Raw genomic sequence first — 19,721 nt, 5'->3', positions numbered from 1 at the left:
ATTGTGGCCAAGTACAAATCGTACTTGAAGCAGTTGTTTTCCACCGACACTTCTTCCGATTTCCAACCCGCAAGATCCCTCGACACGCATTTGTACGCCACTGTTATAGTGGTGACGAGAGACAAAGGATCGGTTCTTCGACCGTCCGTCTTCCGAGAAATCGTTTTATTGGACCGAGCCGTGCGCAACTTTACCATTGAGTACCGAGGCCAATGGAAGTACCAAGACTTGTGCGCTAAAACTAACGGCAAATGTTGGCAGAACGACGTTCTCCGTCTCGAAAGCAAAATGGCCGAAATAGAGAACGGGACATATCCTTTAAAATATCCAATAAATAACCACAGAGATAAACACTACGACGTACTTTCTTTGGGAGGAGTCGCGGTTAACGACGACGACGAAATAGTCTCTGCTCGCTCTCTGAGATTAATTTACTTTTTAAATAAATCTAAATATGTAAAAGACTTGAGTATAAAATGGGAAAAAAATTTCATCGACGTAATTGAAACCCTTAAATTTAGAAACTTAAACGTGGCGAAAGACATCTCCACTTCGCAGGAAGATTCCAGAATAAATGTCTTAAAAGTTTCCATTAAGTACGTTCCGTATTGTATGTTATTGATGACATTATTCACTGTTGTGACGTGTCTCTCGCCCGATTTTCTCAGAAGCAAGCCCTGGATAGGAATCTTGTCGGCGGTGGCTACTGGTATGAGCGTAATTTCGGGAGTTGGTTTATTGATGTATTTTCGGTTTATGTTTACAGCAACGAGTACACTGGTTATGTTTCTAGTGTTAGGTAAGTCGTCGATTTTGATCGTCATTCACATTTTTTATTTATGACAAAATTAAATTAATTAATCAATTTAACATTATTACTCGAATAATGTTATACAAGATGCGTTCCATAAGTAATGCGACCAAATTTATAAAAAACCATTTATTGAACATTTTCTTACAGTCAAAAATCTTCGAAATAGCACCCTTCTGCGTCGATACACTTGCGAAGGCGATGTTTCCAGGCTTGGAAGGCATTCTGGAAGGCCTTCTCCGGAATGTCCTTTAGAGTCGATCTAACGTGTTTACAATCGATGTTTACAATCGTGTCCCAATGTTTTTTTCTTCTTCTTCTTCTTTGTTCCAGTTTATATTGAGATTTCAATGTTTCCCTTTCATGGTCCCTTTTAAACGAGGAAACAAAAAATAATAATAATAATCGGCGGGAGGAAGTTCAGGAGTGTAGGGAGGCTGGAGAACCAATTTTAACGACGAAATAGTCCGGATTAATTATTGTGAGTATCGGGATTTATTAAGTTAAAATATTATTAGAAAATATGTTTTTTTTTTCTAAATATTATTCACAAAAAGGGAAGTGACATTCGTCGTTTGGGAGAAAGAGGAAATTTGACTTTCTTTCACACACCCCTCAGGGGCCGTCCATAAATTACGTAAGGTATTTTGGTGTGGGTGGGGGTCAAGGATTTCTTACGATTTCTTACTCGGGGGTATGGGGATAATAGATCTCATCTTACGTAATATTCTTATTTTTATTTTTTAATCTCGTTGATTGGTGGAATTTTGAATTTGGCTTTAATTTGGCGGTCTCTATTAGGAACGCTCGTTGTACTGACGCCATCAGATGTGACGTGATAGAATAATAATGCCAGCAGACTCACTCTCTACACATTTTTTTTTGTCATGGGAGAAAGGACGTGTAAGAGTTTCTCACTGCTTTTTTTTTATTATTTGAATAAGTGCACCACTCCTGTGGGTATATAACACTAAGAATACGTAAACCAAAATACATGATACAATGTGAACTTAAAATTAGTATTCGGCTTTTAGTAAAAACTAAAATGTAAAACTAGAAATTCTAAATTATGAATAGTCTTTTCTTCCACATTTTTTGAACGTAATTGTAAAAGTATCAAACAGTGGCTTCTGAACAAGCGTGTCGAGTGGACGTGGCCACTCGAAACCAACCGTAAAGATTTCTAATGTCAGAATACATCTATCTTGATCGTAAATTGGACAATGATAGATCATACGGTCGATGGTGTCTAGGTTTTCTGGAGAGCAAAAGCAAAAGGCAGTTTCCGCCCGGTTATACATCGCCAGGTAGCTTCTAAAATTACTATGCTCAGCAAGAAGTTGAGCAGTAGCAAACGTTAAATCTCTAAGTGGCGATGAGAATCCGCATTCGACACTAGAAAAATAGTCTTGTTATTCTACCAGTTTTACTGCTCAACTATTGTTGATTCCACTTTTGCGTAGCGTTGTCACAAATATAATTTTTAAGGCTGCTGCGTGAGAGAGGTTTGTGAGTGTAGTCCGAGTCAGTGTTCTTTGCAGCTGACTTGGCCTGAAAGTCGGCTTTTTCATTTCCTAGAATGCCAGTATGACGAACAAACATAAAAGTTATCTTATTTACAAGATTTTTAATATGTTGCTGGATACATGTAATTTTATAGCTATTGAAGTTGGTATTTATTAGAAATTTTAGGATGGACTAAGAATCACTGTAAATGTTGATAGACAGTTTTGTTTGGTAGTGAAGTGGCCCGCTGAACAGCTTGGTAGACAGCTTCTTCTTCAGCTTGATATGTGAGGGGTATCTATACCTTCTAACATATTTTGGGCAAAATATGTCAGTTTGGGGAAGATACAGATACTTGAGCAGACACGAAAGGGGCTTTTGGACCCATCTGTGTAGATGTTAATGTCTGCATGGTTATCCATGGAGGAAGTAGATGACATCAAATGTATCCTGGAGATAACCTTGTTTACAGGATGATGATCAGAGATAGTAGGGTAATTGCAGTGTGGTAGCATTTGAACAGCCGTAGATAGAACTAGAAACTGTTGTTGAGCCTTGATGTTTGTAGTTCTGATGTAGCAGTTTAGAATCTTTTCTACAATACATAATGGCAAAGGAAAGAGCTCTACTAGTATCAGAGAGGCATTAGTAGAAACGGTTCTGCAGCACTTTGAAATTCTGATGGCAAACTGTCTTGAAAAGAGAGTTATTTACTTGCTACTGAATTTTTACTAGTTACACGACCCCAGCTAGAGGCCGCGTAAAGTAGCATCGGTTGTATTGCCCCATTAGATACAGTTTTATAAGCTTTATGGTTTAGTCCCCGGCTGCACGTAGCACATTTAAGAAGCGCGTAGTTTATTTTTTTGGCCTTGGCCAAGATGAAACCAATATGGCAAGAGAATGTGGTTTCTATTTTCTCATGTTTTATTTTGTATGAAGTTTCTGTTTACACGTGCACTAGTTGGTCGATCTGTCGAAGTTTTTTACGTCCTTCTGTGAAACTTAAAATTAATATAAAAATGAGTATTATGATGTTGGTTAATGATAATAATAAAAAGATTGTTAATAATTAAATAAAGTTCTTAAAATAAATTGTTCATTGGAATTCATTAAATTTTTATATTTTTAAATTTGTTCACAGTCTTTTATAAATAAAAGTACATATTAATTAACTAATTAATAATTATATATTTTGGACCTAAAGTTTTTAGGGTTTCATTAAAAAAATTTATTTTCGTTAAAATCTTTCTATAAAATTATGCATAAATATTACGTAAGGTAGGGAAGGGGAAGGGGATCAAAGAAAATATTACCGTTTCTTACACAGGGTGGGTGGAGGTCTAGAATGGCCAAAATCGCCTTTACGTAATTTATGGACGGCCCCTTATCTACTAAGTTGGGCGTCCATCTGGATGTTCACCCCATCACATATCCCCGAACATTCCATTGACATACGAACAACCCTCCATTATGATTGGGTAAAAGAGTTCGAATAAGGAGAACCGTATCCTGTGATCAAGGAGTTCTCGGTTAGCTTCCAAAAAGGAGAGTTCTCACGAAGTCTGCCCCAGTGGGCAGTTACTCATTTAATTGCCACATTACTCCAGGCTGCCGTAGAAAAATCTCCCCTCCATAAATACTTTAACTTTATGCACCAATCATATAGGAGAACTTATTCCATTTTCACCTCCTTGACTCCCACGAACCAATGAAGACTACGAATACTACATAAGTCGAGGTAGTTTGTACTGTATAGTACATATGTTTTGTGAATTGTAAACTATCTTTCAGTTGTGGCTTCCACGCGAAGTGTAACAATACAGATATACAGTAGAGAGGCGTATCCGAACACCGGTTATCCGAGCGCTTTCCAGTCGGACTGTGTCGTGCTGAATCAAACGTTTTTGATACTAGATTAACTTCTAAAGTATAATTTTTATATTTTTCAATATGTTTATTTTGTTTGTACAAAATAAAGAAATAATTTTTAACGATACAATAGCCTCGATTATTATTATAAAAATTTTCGTTAGGCTTAAAATCGACGAAAATTCAACACGAAGCGACACGCAACGGAGAAAAATTCAACATCGGACAGATTAATATATTTTTTCGCACATAATCGGTTATCCGAACAACCCCAGTCTCCAATTGATTCGGATAACGACTCTCTACTGTAGTTAGAAATAAGTTCGTTGAACTCCATTATACTTTCAATGTTCTCTTATGTTATATTTAGAGATATGTATATAGCGTGTTTCGTTTCTTCACTAAAAGATATTTGATGTGTTTATTATTCGATTTCATTCATTTATTGAATTCGGGCCGCACGGGCGCGAAGAAAAGGGCGAAGCTATTGACGTCATCGGTATCATATCGCACGTTTACTATAGTTTTCTTCTCACAAAGCTGTAGTTTGCGGCGGCTTTAATAAAAATAGGAGTGAAATTTGAGAAAAGAGTCGACGATTTTATGAAGGTTTATGCTTCAAAATAGGAAACCAGAAAGAATTGTTGAACGAATTATTATGAGAAGTAGAAGTAATTGAAGACAAGAAAGTCATAGTTATGGGGTACCTAAATGCACAAGTACGGAAGGAGAGAAGTGGACTGGAAGAAATTATTAGCCCATTTCGATATGGCAATAGAAGTAAGAAAAAAAAATTATTGATTGATTTCTGTTAACGAAATGGGATGCTAATTGGAAACATCTCGTTTAGGAAGAAGAATTCACAAAATATAACTTGATAAGGATGATATGAAAGGAAAACAAAGAGTATGATTGGGTACTTCCTAAATGAAAAGCAGCAGATTCAAATGAGGGTATTGGTAAAGTCCACAGAAGGATCACTGCAATGTTGAGTGTTGGAGCAAGAGCAAAAATGAAGTAACAAAAGGAAAGTAAAGGTTAGGAAGTTAAAAGAACCAGAAACACAAGTTATCAGATTGAACTCTCAATCCACATTCCGAAGTCAGAAATACAGACCGTAGAAGAAGAGTGGGCAACGTTTAACGAAACATATATAAAATGTGCAGTCAATATATGTCGAATGCAAGAAAAGACAAGAGAAGACTCCATGGTAGAACACGAGAGTTAAAGAGATAGTAAAAAAAAAAAAAATATAAAAAGAGTGGAAGAAAATGAAATTCATAAGAATGTAATTTTAAAAAAATGTTTAATGGAAAAAAGTCGAGAACCTGGCTATTTGCAAATGATATAGCATTGCTGGGAAACACAGAAGAAAAAAGTACATCAAATGAACATGTGGAACGGAGCTCTCCAGGAATGGGGAATAAAGATAATTCGAGAGGAAAGCAGACAGTAGTGATATTAAGGATGACTCAGGACGGAAGAAGGAAAACCTAAATGAATGGGAAATCATTAGGGGATGTTTACGGCTTTGGATGTCTCAAGACTTAAGCAAAAGATAAAGTAGAAGAATACAGCAAGCTGAGGCTTCTATTAGAGTAGTGAGAACTTTGAACTGGAAACAGAAAGTGCAAATCAAATGTAACGAGAATCTTTATCAATTATACTTTGTCCCAATATGGAGCTGCAGCATAGACTATATAAAGAAGAAAAGACAGAAAGTTCCAGGCAGCAAAAACAAAATTTCCTAAAGCACATGCTAAGTAAGACCAAAAGAAACAGAATATAAATGAAGAAAAAAGCGAAGGAACTGGAATGAAAAAATTTAAGGAAAAGGTAGCACCAATTACACTGAGATGGCTTCGACATACCAAGAAAATGGAAGACAATAAAATACCAAAATTAGTATTAAAGAAGCAGATGGAGGAGAGAAGATCTAGAGTAATAAGCAAGAAAAGATGAATAGACAAGACAGATGAAGACGTAAGAAAAAATTCTGACGATGTAACAATCATGTTTTTAGAGGAGTAGTGGAAAGATAGAAAAAGACGGAGGTCTTTGGTCCATAGCCCAACCGAGGCTTCATTCGATTAACGACAAAGGAAAAACTTGCATTTACCATAAAACACTGAATTAAAAAAGTAAAACAAATGACTTTGATCCGCCATCAAAATCTTAATCGCAGTAGACTCGAAAGTCTCAATTTAATTCAATAAAATAGGACCAATGAGACGACAACGAAGTAATCTTTAGTACCACCTATTCAATGGAATTCCCTTTCTTCTATTTTGAAACGGAACTAAAATCGTACCTAGAAAATAGAACGTGCTGTAAAAGTTTATAGTTGCAGGAATTAAAAAGTGACCAGTGAGAGCATTTTACGTCATATCCTGTAAATAGTTTACCGTTAATGAAATCGCTACTCCTTATAGTAAATCACACTTGAATTTTATAAATACTTATTAAATTTGTACATTTATTATAATTTAAAATTATATTTAAGAATCAAATACAAGATCGAATGTAAAATATAATTTAAATTTCGCATCGAAATTTTTAAATAAATTTCATAACAATTGAAATCTATATTACGTAATGTTAGTTTAGAATTAAATAATCGAATGTGAATAAAAGTTTGAGAAAAAACTAACGAAAAACGTGCTCTTTTCTTTACTCTTAGGAATCGGAATGGACGACACATTTATCATGTTATCTGCTTGGAAGAAAACAGAAAAGACAAAGTGTCTAGAAGAAAGATTGGCGGAAACGTTGGCCGAAACGGGTGTTTCTATCACACTCACATCCCTCACCAACATCGCTTCTTTCGCGGTAGGAATTATATTTTCATCTACACCGATGATCAGGATATTCTGTGTCTTCATGACAACGTGTCTCGCCTTCGACTACGTATACCAAATCACGTTCATCGCAGCTCTTTTCGTGTATTGCGGAAAGGCAGAAGAAAGAAATTTGCATTCCTTAGTGTTTGTTCCTCTGCACAACTTCTCGTCTACAGGTGAAATAGAAATATATTTTCCTTTTTAAATTACACTTAAAATTTCCTATTTACTTTTTCTATCGAAACCCATTACGATTGAAGCTATTTTAATGTAAACAGAGAATATATGCATTAATTTATGTTTTTCTAACTGAATTAAATAACAATACTGTTTTACTTGCAGGCACAAAGAGTTTTCTGAACAACATATTTTGCTACGTTCAACCCGAATCGACCGGTGAAGACTCTCGTTGTTGGCTTATTAGTAACACGTGGGAAAATTTCATCCAATCTCTGACAACGAACGTTGCAAAACTTTTTGTAATAATATTGTATCTCTTGTATTTAGGATTTGCAATTTGGGGCATTTCCAAACTCTCTTTTCAAGCTAATCTAAATATAAACGTCATCGGGGATACATATCGAGATCGATTTTATAGATTACAGAAGCAATATTATTATCAATATCAACACAGGTTACAGTTTATCATTCTAGAGAAGCTGGATTACGCCGATCCTCTCGTCCAACAGAAAGTCGAAGAAACGATGCAAACGTTGGAATCCGATCCTCTGATTGGTGGATCGCTAATGACGGAATCCTGGTTGAGGAGTTATCTTCGGTTCATCTCGGATAAGAGAATATCCTTATTGTTTTCTTCGTATAATTTGACAAACACCGAAGATTTTACGTTTGTTCTGAAGAATTTTTTTCTTCGTGTTCCCGAGGCGAAAAGATTTAAAAACGACATTTCGTTCGATGAAAACGCAACGCATATAATCGCCAGTCGGTTCTTTATTCAAACAAACATCACGCGCGATGGGAACCATTTCTACCGTCAATTGGTAAAGTTAAGGCTGAAAGTAGACGAAATGCCGTTTCGCGCAATCATCTATAATCCGTTATTCTACATTTTCGACCTTGTCGATGCCATTCCTGTTACTTGTAGCCAAACCTTATCCATTGTGTTGATGACAGTATCTCTGGTATGCCTGGTGTTTTTGCCAAATGTCATTTCTATCGTATGTGTGTTATTTAACATAGTTTCTGTGGGACTAGGTGTTTTAGGTTACATGTCCTTCTGTAACATTAGTGTAAATATAACCACTACTACAATGTTTATTGTTATTATTGGATTTTCTGTAGATTATGCGGCACACGTTGCGTGTGCTTACGTGTCGTGCAGGGATGAGGACCCTAATTCTCGTTTAATGTGGGCTATATCTATGACAGGAATTCCAACTTTGCAAGGTTCTATAACAACTATTTTAGCAATGATTTTCAATTTACTTTCTCCTTCGGTAGAGACAAAAAATTCAGTAATAATTATAATTATCTCTTGTATAATATCAATCTTACATGGAATATTATTTGTTCCCGTCATCATGTCGACTTTAAACTGGTTTTGGATTAAAAGATTCCAAAGAGAAAAACAGAATACTGACAATAAATTAAATGATCCTGGAAAAGAAGAAATGTCGTCGCATGGAGTTGTGAACATGGCAATGAATGAGATGGTTAATAATTATACGTGAAAGATTATACTAAGTTGGTAGCCAAGAATACTTACACATAAAAATATACTGTATTATTTGTTAGTGGAATATATCTAAAGCTACACATACGCATATTTTTCAACTATAAGACACAAGAAGAGAGCAAATATATATTTGAAAGCTTTAAATAAATGAATAATTTTTATACTTATCGAGTACTTGTATGATACTCTGATTTTGATGTAAAACATATCTGTTATATGATAGGGTGCAGATTAAACGATTCTTTCATAATAAGATGAAGTTGTGACATAATAATAACTGTTTATATCTTAGCTGTCGAAGTACAGTAAGTACAGGTAACCCCCGTATAACACGATAGTTATATTCCAAAAAATTACCGTGTTATACGAAACAAAGAACTAGTACGAAAAGGGGGGGAGGTTCCAAAAATTAAAAAACATGCTATTATATTTACGTAGTTTAATGCAGAACATGCAATCGATGCAAAAATCCTATGTTACTGTGTTTATATTTGTATTTGTTTATTGTATTTTATTTCATTATTTATTTTTATTGGTTGAATTTCAGTATTTAATGGACTAGTTAGATAGTTTATATTTTATATATTTTGAATGTAACGTATTGTTCGAAACGCTTTGAATTCCCTGGCGATTCGATAGAAACAGTTCTAAAAGAACTACTGTAAAAGTTCAGGTAGAATCAATAACCTGATGATGACCCCTTGAGTGGGTTGAAAACGTTTATTCAACATAATAAATAAAGTCTCTCAGCAATAAGGTGTTTGATATACAATATTCAGACAGTCTGAGTATAGATTAAAGTATTATATTTTCATAATTAAGATAAATATCTTTATTAAAATTTTCTTAAGAAGTGATACATAATATAAATTAAACAACACCGAAAGCAAGTGTCGAGATCTGGCAACACTGAAACATGTTTCGAGAAGGACCAGCTGTATGGACAGAAGGCGGGAAAAGAAAATTTACATACAGTACTTATATACTAATAGTTCACGAAAATTATGCAGGAAAATCTGATAGTACGTATGAGCTCGAATGAAAAATGCCAAATGAGGTATCTTTCGTACTTAAAAGCTTTATCTCGTTTATCGAACTGTTGTACGGGGGTTTCTCTAATTTCAAATTAGATAAAGTTTGCTTTTAATAGTTTTTATTACATTTCATGCTGTACGAGGGTTTTATCCAATTCTCGAACCGTGTTAGTATGAATACATGCTATAAAAGTGCCCTGTTAGACGGGGGTTACCTGTACAATACAAGAAACTTTAATGTAAAAGGCAGGCAGTGAAGTTTCTTCCCTAAATTCCGTCTCGTTGAGTTGGTTTGCCATATTTCTCATGACTCAATTAGATGTGATCCAAGTTCGTTGGAAGAACACCTCCACACTCAAGTTAGACAACATTTACAGTTTATTTACAAAAATATAGACACTACACAAGTTAAAAAACACATTAAACAAGAAGCGTGGTGTAGTTTGACTTACGGGAACGATTAGGTTTTTGAGAAGCTTGTCAGCCTAAGAAGTGGCTCAGCTGCACGGTTCGTCCAGCCTCTGAACTTACCCATCCGTGAGATGTTTACCAGAGGAGTATGCTCTCTCTAAGCTCAGCGGGCTTCCCAAGTGCCTGAGACTACCGTGTACCCAGTCTCTTGCCCTTCTCTCCCTTTTCTTCCGTTCGCTCCGCAATTTAAGGATTTCCTGGACGGAAACTTCCGACTAATCATAAACCTCCCTTGCGCGAACAGCTCTCACCCAGGTCAGCTTTTATCGGATGATAGTGAAGGTTACATTTACGTCCGCCAATATTCCGACCCACTTGTTTACGTCCAGGTGTTTACGACCTGGCAAGTGGCCATCACCGGACAACACGTGGATCCAATTAGTAAGATTGGCATTTCTTTTGTTCCCTCTCTGTTTACAACCTCGTTTACAAGCCAATACTTTACACAAACTTTCTGTAGTAAGACAAAGTTGGACTGTTTCGAAGTTATTGTCAAATTTGAATGTTGAGTTTTTTAAGGCATTGTTTTTAAATTCTCTACTGTGTTAAATGATGTTACACATTACTGAGAAATAAAATTATTTGATACAGGAAAACGTCTTCGATTGTCATCAGTAATTGTTTCCTCATGAATACTTCCGACATAGTCATTCCATTGACAGTGTGCTGCAATACTTAAATTCATTCAACAGCAGCAGATGCCATGAATATCTACATAATGGTACCCTGTGGATGTTTCATTTTTTAACCGAAGAGTCTGGCATCAAACCTTTTTCCTTTTTCTGTTAATCTTTAATCCATCACTATTAAATATTGATAGTTTCGTCTCGTACTTTTTTCGTTGTTCCTCATTTACTTTCTGTGGAGAGCTCATGGCCTGGATTAAAGCGGTTTGTATATGCTTTTCGGACAGGTTATAAACAAGAATTAATGGAAAGTATTATTAAATCACGATTCCGTCTCGTTACGAAAGAAAAATTTCTGAAACTTGCAAATTCATTGTCTCAAAAATGTCAGGATATATTCAACAATAAACGGTATCCTACAAAACACTGATTCTTATGTAACTGCATAGGACGTACGATGTATTTACAGTAATGTAAGTTACACTGTATATATTTTACAAGTTCGATAAATTTTGAGATATTGTATATTATAGAAAGTACAACTATTATAAATACAAGTATAATGTAAGTTGCAAACTATCCAGTACAGTACTTCGATAAATTCAATATACTCGTAAATAAGTAGTTACGAACATATTGCATTTAATATGCCTATCATAGTTATGTATGGTACAGTACTGGGTGATCATAATTAAAAAGTAGATGTTCTGAGGTTTCTGTAAAGAAACTATCTGACTAATCTTAATCAAATTCAGTGTACAGTACATACTATTCCACCAAACCCTGTAAACCTTACAGATACTATAAATAAACTGCTGTCAAGCACGAGTAGATGAATCGTTTTCAATTTATTATCGCTTTCTTAGACGTACAGTACAGTACACGATACACATTTAGGTACAGGTCACTTACCTTTCACTATTACTTTAAAGTGTATATAGTGCAGTGGCGTGCCATCCATGAGAAAATTATAATTAAATATAGTTTTATAAAAAAAACGTACGTAAAATAACATAGAATCTTCTTTGCTTTTTAAATGTTAAAACAATGCACTTAGTCAAATAGCTCCCTACCAGCGAGTAATGGATGGAATCGTAGGATTCGTTATACCATATTTTGGTGTGTAGCATCCACCGGCTAAACCCCGTGAGATCAGTGCTCTGTGAAGCGCGTGAGCGAATTCGTATAATCTGGCTTCTTTACACACCTTTAAATATTTTCGCCGTGGAAGCCGTCCCGTATTCGACGATACGGCGCTTCCATTGGGAATACGCATACACGAATTTATATTCGAATATACAATAGCAATCTTATCGTCGTTTCTCACATGTATAGAAATTTGTAGTAAGATATATAATGCGGTTGTAATAAAATATTAATTCTAAGTAATTCAAAGCAAAATATGAAAATAATCGCGCAAAATGTATACTTTAGAAATTAAAGGGAAGCGACGTTTCCACAGCTTCCCTTGTAATTTAATTATAATTATATTTACAGATTTTCGGACATAAAATCTTTCGAATTGTTATCACTTTTAGAGGCTAATAATTTCAAATATTATAAAAACCAATTTTTCCAAGCGAGTTTTAATTTTTTAAGTAAATTTTGTGGATTTTTTTGGCTTATCTACGTAGTGAATTGCAATAATTATATTAGTGTCCGGCCTATATTGGCGAGTCACTCTTAGACGTAAAAAATATTACAAATTAATTACGATGCGAACAAAGATGTAGTAACAAACCATACGATTTAAAATCGTTAATTTTCACGCTGCCATCCACCAGTGCGTGTTGAGCGCAGTGTTCAACCACGAAGCCAATTGATACATCCGCGAGGAACACTCGGTCGGAGGAATGATTGTCATCTGGCGTTGCTTTCGATTGAGAAGGAGCTTTTAAATACTTCGATGGAATCGCTGACCAGCGATTTTTATCATAAAGTAATTAGACTTGGCGGAAAATAACGCCGAATAGAGTTAATTTATAAAAAGTAATAAAAACAACTTTTTACATCTTTGTTTCGTCTCAATTGTCTATTTTAGAATTAAAATAAATAAATTTTATTTTTGTCATTTCCTGTATTTGTTTAAAATGTTTATGTAAACGCAGCGTCCCTATCATCGAATGTCACGGCACGCCACTGATAGAAAGTAATCGCAATTCCTTCAATAAATTAATGAAATAAATACTCAAAGAATGCACCGCCAAGTGTCTGTTCGAAAGCCTAAATGTTTCTCTTTAGAAATCGCATTGCCTACCGACACCAAAACTATATTTGACCAAATAATTCTCCACGCCACGATTACGGCTTTCGACGTCGGAACGATTACTTCACGTCTCCCACATCGCGGCATTCCATAAAGAAATAATTATGATTGTAAAATGTAGACATTAAATAAATTATCATGTTTAATTGTACTAAAATGTGAACCGAGAAGATTAAACATTAATCGTTATAGAACGAGTGATCTGTGCATACATCGCTTCCGAAACAAGTCGTCATTAACAACACTGGTCTGTTCAGGAGTTATTCCGGAAATAAATTTTGTAGAGGAAACAAGTTTAGTGAAAAAAGTTTTAGGCTATATGCCGCTAATATACCTCCGTTTTGGAGCTGCCTGGACAGCGAGTAATAATTTTTTATTTGAAAACTTTGCCTGATCATTGAGTTCTTTTGGCAACGGAATATCAGTTTCGTTGTCCACACACTCATTACTTGCACTTTTTTACAAAATTTCTTTTCTTGTTTGGAATTAAATACAAGTATATTTTCGTGACGCTTACTTAAAATGAATGTAATGTTGCTGTATATCAGAAACAAAAATATTAAACATTTTTCTTTATCAAAGAAACTAAAAAATACAATACATTTGATATAAAAAACATAAAAACAAAACTGAAGTGACGTGAAGTGATTAGTATGAAGCGTGTGAAAATAGATGAAAAGTTAGCGCAATTCATCAACTGTAAAAACACTAGAAGAGCGTGTACCGGAGGCGAGAATATCCTGGTTTTACAGTACGTTTTCTAATATTTTATAATAAACAAAACAGATTGCAAAAGTTCTTCAATTCTACTACAGACGGACAGTCGTGACGATTAGTTTGCCTCATAGCGTGTTACTTGTTAACGTCTTCTTTCTAGAAAACTACGCAAACTATTAAGGCTAACTTTCGAGGAATTTCTACACTTAAGGGCTTTATGAAGTCCGTGATTATTGGATGGCTTAGAACAATGATTTTGCATTTCGAAGAGACTGTAAATTTCGCTATGAAATTAGGATGGATCTCAAACTGATTTGATTTGACATCTGAAAATAGAAGACTTTCCTACTGCAGCATTAGAGCAGGGAATGGAAAATTGTCAGGATATCAATAATAGTCTACTCGTTCAATATTTCGGCACCGAGTTCTCCGACCTTTTTCTAAAAAGGGCAACGAGAGTTGTAAAAGATAAGTCTGGAGCCAGGAAGGAAAGATATACTTTAAGATTAAGACAAAGATTTTTTATTTCAGAATATCAACTGACATAATGGGAAGTTTGCAGTTGCCATTGAAAGAATATTATCAGAATTGAGAATAAATTTCATGATATGTTGGCTTCATACAATCAATTCAATTCCAAATAATAACTTATTTTTTCATTCAATCTTCTTTAATACATACGCTAATTATTCACGCGAACACGACCAGCAAACGCGTATATATATTTTTAACATCTGTTAATTAATTTCTCAGCCACTTGGCGCACGGATGAAATATTTTAAAATCGTTTTGTAATGGCAGAAGTGTTCAGTGATAAAAGGTCCAAAAAGAATTTCAATTTGTTCATCTTTCGAGCGAACCCGTACTAAGAGAATAGACGACGTTAGTTTCCATTTGTCTCGCAACATACAATCTTTAATTTATTGTTTATACTTCTTAATGGCGGTTGATTAAATTAAATACATGGAATACACTAGCTAGCTACTTTTGCTAAAGATATCCAGCAAGTCTTTACTATTCAAGAGGAAGTATTAAAAGTTTTCTTTTTACAACTTACCATTAATGGAGAACACAATTTCCCAAGTCAAAAATACAATGAAAAACTATGATGAGTTTTAAAAATTCGCTGTATACCGATGGTGATGACACTACGGTTGAGACTACTATTCTTTTTTCCGGATTTCTGAAACAAAATTAACAAGCCCACAATACATTGCATAGTTTATCAAGACCTCTTTGTGCAAACAACATCCACTTCCGACGGAAGAGAAAACGAACTTTCTTTCTAGGCTGACTAAAACTTTATCTCCCTGTTCTATGACGATGAGTCAGTTACCCAGCCGTCCCTATAAAAACGGGTAGATTTCCCGCCTTTTCGCGCAGTTCGTCGGAGGTCAACGGAACCCGAATTGGCCGTAATAGATCTCCAGAAGAGATAGCCACATACAAGTCGGTAATACTTTATAATGCGCACAAAAAAGTTACGCTACAAGATTCACATTCTCGACTACGACCACGACTACGAATATTACATAAGTGGAGGTAATATAATTTAATGTGTATGTAATCTCTGTCTCTCGTGTTTAGAGTACAGTAGAGCATCGATTATCCGACTCCCAATCAACCGTAACATCGAATAACCGACCGCGTTCTAGTCGGCGAATTCAGTCCGCTAGTGATGTGGCGCTACAATATTTGGCTATGTCTCGGCTACTTTAATATTATTTTTGTTAAATTTTTGCGTGTTTTAGTTGGCAACACTGGCTCGATTATAAAAGGGAGGCCAGGATTTAAACCAGGCTTAATTTTATTTAACTACGCTATCCAATTGCTGTTTTTTAAACGTGTGCGAGATTTAGCGGCAAAAAAACGAGAATCAGCTGTGAAGCAAAAGAAAATTTTGGACTTATTTTTCTAATGTACAGGCCTACTTTATGTAAAATATGTAATCCGAATATATATATATATATTATTTTTTACATTAAAAATTTGCCGGGACGAATTCACATTTAAGAAAAAATATAATTTCTTACAAGACTATACATTTACACGAGTCCTTATCCTTCCAGTCCCTTCACACGCTTTTTAGAAGCAATAACAAGTCTACGGCGGAACTGACCTTTTATTGGAGGCTACTGTCCGCCATCCAATGTAAAACAGTTATAGAGTCCTCTAGCGGTAGCATACATATTCTTAAAAAATAATAATTACATTAAATAAAATTGCCGGGACGAATTCACATTTAAGATAAAATATAATTTTCTTTTTTTGTATTTTCTTTTATTTTTTAAGAATATATATGCTACCGCTAGAGGACTCTATAAGTGTTTTACATTGGATGGCGGACAGTAGCCTCCAATAAAAGGTCAGTTCCGCCGTAGACTTGTTATTGCTTCTAAAAAGCGTGTGAAGGAACTGGAAAGATAAGGACTCGTGTAAATGTATAGTCTTGTAAGAAATTATATTTTTTCTTAAATATATATATTTTCTGTTTTATATTTTTCAATATACAGTACAGTGCTGTATTTATTTTGTGACAATTAAAGAAATAATTTTTAACGATACAATAGCACCGATTATTATTTTTAAAAAAAATTGTTAGGCTTAACATTGATGAAAATTTAACGCGAAGTAGATTAATAGCGATATACTAATATACTATAGAATACTAATAATATATTTTTTCATACTTTCCGGTTATCCGTTTTTTCACTCATCCGACCAACCCCAGTTCTCAATTGAGTCGGATAATCGATGCTCTACTGTAGTTATAAGATATTAGTGATCTCTCGGTTTATTGTATTCAATTGTTTTAACTTTATTCCTTTATTCTCTCTTTCTTTGCCTTTTTCCATGGTAGGGATTAGCTTGTTGCAACCGTCGTCTCCACTTGGCACGGTCTTTGGCATCCTCCGGGTTGAGGTTGACAATGCGCATGTCCCCCCTGATGGTATGCATCCATCGTTCTTGGGCCTTTCGCGTGGGCGGCGCCCTCCTGGGTTCAATTGCATGGCTGTTTTTGCTACTGATGTATCTTCGCCGCGTAGGACATGTCCATACCATCTTAGGGGAGCCTGCTGCATTTTCTTGTCAATTCCTGTTATTCCTAGTCGTTGTCGAACGTCGTCGTTTGATACGTGGTCAAATCGGGTTAGGCCCAGCATCCACCCTAGCATCTTCATCTCCATTACATGTAGAGAGTGTTCATGTTTTCTTGCTGTGGGCGAGCATTCAGTTCCATAAACAGCTGCTGGGCGGACCACTGTTTTATAAATTTTTGCCTTTAAATGTTCGGGCATTTTTCTATCGCACAGGATGCCTGTGGCTTGTCGCCATTTGAGCCAGGCAGCATTTATTCGTGCTATGACATCAGGCGTTGTTTCACCGTTTGCAGATAACACGGATCCCAAATATTTGAACTGAATCATTTTGTTTATTGTCTGGTCTGCCACTTGGATCGTTTTGTCAGTTTGTGTGCCACACTCGAGATATTCTGTTTTCTCTAAATTTAGGCTTAGCCCATATTTATTAAGTTGGTTACTCCATGCTTGCAACTCCTGGAGAGCTGTACTGTCTTGATGTACAAACATCACATCATCAGCGTACAATAGTGTTTAGGGGGTGCTGCCTGCAGGTCAGCTGTGACAGTGTTCATGCATAATATGAATAGCAATGGGGAGAGTGCTGATCCTCGGTGCACATCAACAGTTATTTTGAATGGTGGAGAGGTTCCAGCTGGGCAGCGAACTTCGCTCGTCACATTGTGATATAATATTTGTGTCCACTTTACGTATTCCTCTGGTATCCCATGTGAGCGTAGTGCTTTCCAGATAAGCAAGTGTGGAACACGATGAAAGGCTTTTTCAAGGTCTAGGAAAGTCGGGTGTATTGTTTTATTCTTTTCACGATGTTTTTTCATGAGGAGACGAGCAGCATGAATGGCATCTGTTGTACTGGTACCTTTAACAAGTCCGCACTGGTTGCTTGTGACTGTTATATGGCTTCGAAGCCTTTGGTCCAGAACTCTTTCAAATATTTTTAAAGCATGACAGAGTAGGCGAATTGGTCTGTAATTTGAGCAGTTACATAGTTACACCTTTACCCTTCCATAAGGGTATTGTTGTGCTGGTTGTCCAATCTTTAGGAAGCCTGTTTTCAGTTACAATTTGATTGAAAAGTGAGGCTAAGAATGAGGCTCCATTTTCTCCAAGCATCTTTCAGATTTCGACTGGAATGTCATTGGGCCCTGTCGCTTTCCCATTTTTCATCCTCTGGATTGCCCCTTTTACTTCGTTGGTTGTTATCCACGGAACTGGATCCAGAGTTGGTAGGTGACTTATTATTGGTGGATGATCAAATTCACTATTGCTTATGTTGTTGAAGTAATCACATCAGCGATGGAGAATGGCTTGATAGTTGTTAAGCATTTTTCCTTCTGCATTCTTCAATTGGGTAACATGATTAGTCTTGAGTTAATCTCTGGCGTGATCTGGCAAGGCGATACACCATGTTTTCTCCCTCTCGTGTGTTTAATTGGTCGTAAATATCCTGATAGTAGTCACTTTTGGAAACAGCCACTGCTCTTTTTGCAGCTGATTTCAAGCGTTTGTATTTATCCAGATCAGTTTCAAGCTGCGTTTTTCTCCATAGCAAAAACGCTTGCTTCTTTTCCTTTACTGCAGCTTGTACTTCTCGGTTCCACCACCATGTTTGCTTGTCAAGATACCGTCGCCCAGATTTAGTTTTTCCCACTGTCTTCTCTGCTGCCTGATGGATCTGCTGTACTGCCTTATTCCACATGTTTTCGACAAGTCTGTCTGGGTTCACTTTGAAATTCTTCAAAGCAGTACTTATCATGTTGTTGCATGCTTTGATTTTCCACCATTTGAAGCGTTCAGTCTCAGTTAACATCTTTTTGCTTTTTCTTTAATTGGCTCATTCGAATATCCATGATAAGTGGCCGATGTTGTGGAGCAATATTTTCATTAGGTATCACTTCAGTATTTTTGATCAGCTTCAGATCTTGCCTGCGTACCATCCAGTAGTTTACCTGGGTCATGTGACCGCTACCAGTGTATGTGGCAAGGTGTGTCAGCCGATTTTTGAAGAAAGTATTTGCTAGGGCTAAATCATGCGCAACTGTACAGTCGAGTATTCTGTATCCATCAGCATTTCGAGCTCCAAGGCCATTTCCACCGTGCTGCTGCACATATCTACCTCTTTGTTGTCCTACATGGCCATTCAAATCTTCTCCAACTATGATATGGTCAGTTGGGTTCACAGACTGTAGGTACTGTACAGTACATGTCCAGTTTGTTCCAGAAGTCATCTTTCCCTGTATCTGTGCATCCAGTTTGCGGTGCATAACACGAGATGATGTGAACAGTCATGGTATCTGAGGCGAGTTTGATGGAGATTAAACGATCACCGAGGGTGTGTTTCTATCTGTGGGTGTGCAGGACCGGGATTGCGGCGAAACCGAATCTAGTAGCATAGGGGAAGACAAAAGATCCTCTCGCGCTGCAATCGCGAGACTAACCTCCAGCAGACCCCCCCATGGAGATCTAGTGTGAGTATTGATGATAGTTTATGCTACGTTCCTGACCGAGAGAGGTACTACAGTGTCCGTTGTCCCTCCGAAGCGAGAGAGAACAGTCATGACGGACACGAGGCTATGACGATCAGCGGGAAGCCAGCATGATATCGAACGGATAACCGTTCGGCTGCTACGGAGGCACAAGAATAGAGATGAGAGATTCGGAAGTGACTCATCAGGCTCTTGTGATTAAGAGGATTTCCAGATACGCTACTCGAGCAGAGCGGATCTTTACGAGAGGTCACGACCAGTGAATTTCGTGCAACAAAATTAGGATAAGACGGTC

The 19,721-nt window shown here is 36.4% G+C and overlaps 3 protein-coding genes across 3 annotated transcripts; 1 reads left to right on the top strand and 2 right to left on the bottom strand.

Moving 5' to 3' along the window:
- The first annotated feature begins 712 nt into the window (after window positions 1-712).
- On the top strand, window positions 713-8,888 carry LOC136987500 (patched domain-containing protein 3-like). The gene is made up of 3 exons (XM_067285232.1): window positions 713-799; window positions 6,870-7,205; window positions 7,372-8,888. Exons 1-3 carry the CDS (start codon window positions 742-744, stop codon window positions 8,718-8,720), a joined length of 1,743 nt encoding a protein of 580 aa, XP_067141333.1. The 5' UTR covers window positions 713-741; the 3' UTR covers window positions 8,721-8,888.
- Window positions 8,889-18,300: 9,412 nt separating this feature from the next.
- On the bottom strand, window positions 18,301-18,696 carry LOC136987487 (uncharacterized). Its single transcript, XM_067285220.1, has one exon. The coding sequence runs from the start codon at window positions 18,694-18,696 to the stop codon at window positions 18,301-18,303; it is 396 nt and encodes a 131-aa protein (XP_067141321.1).
- Window positions 18,697-18,739: 43 nt separating this feature from the next.
- Window positions 18,740-19,168, bottom strand: LOC136987486 (uncharacterized). Its single transcript, XM_067285219.1, has one exon. The coding sequence runs from the start codon at window positions 19,166-19,168 to the stop codon at window positions 18,740-18,742; it is 429 nt and encodes a 142-aa protein (XP_067141320.1).
- Window positions 19,169-19,721: the final 553 nt, after the last annotated feature.

This window comes from Centruroides vittatus, unplaced genomic scaffold (assembly GCF_030686945.1).
Source record: "Centruroides vittatus isolate TY-2023 unplaced genomic scaffold, ASM3068694v2 scaffold_2342, whole genome shotgun sequence".
Taxonomy (NCBI): Eukaryota; Metazoa; Arthropoda; class Arachnida; order Scorpiones; family Buthidae; genus Centruroides; species Centruroides vittatus.
This window is presented reverse-complemented; position numbering and strand designations above follow the sequence as displayed.

Excerpts from the sequence above, each read along its gene's own strand:
- LOC136987486 (XM_067285219.1), bottom strand. The coding sequence starts at position 19,168 with ATGACTTCTGGAACAAACTGGACATGTACTGTACAGTACCTACAGTCT.
- LOC136987487 (XM_067285220.1), bottom strand. The coding sequence starts at position 18,696 with ATGATAAGTACTGCTTTGAAGAATTTCAAAGTGAACCCAGACAGACTT.
- LOC136987500 (XM_067285232.1), top strand. The coding sequence starts at position 742 with ATGTATTTTCGGTTTATGTTTACAGCAACGAGTACACTGGTTATGTTT. Across the intron at positions 800-6,869 it reads GGTTATGTTTCTAGTGTTAG|GAATCGGAATGGACGACACA; the intron begins GTAAGTCGTCGA and ends CTTTACTCTTAG. Across the intron at positions 7,206-7,371 it reads GCACAACTTCTCGTCTACAG|GCACAAAGAGTTTTCTGAAC; the intron begins GTGAAATAGAAA and ends TTTTACTTGCAG.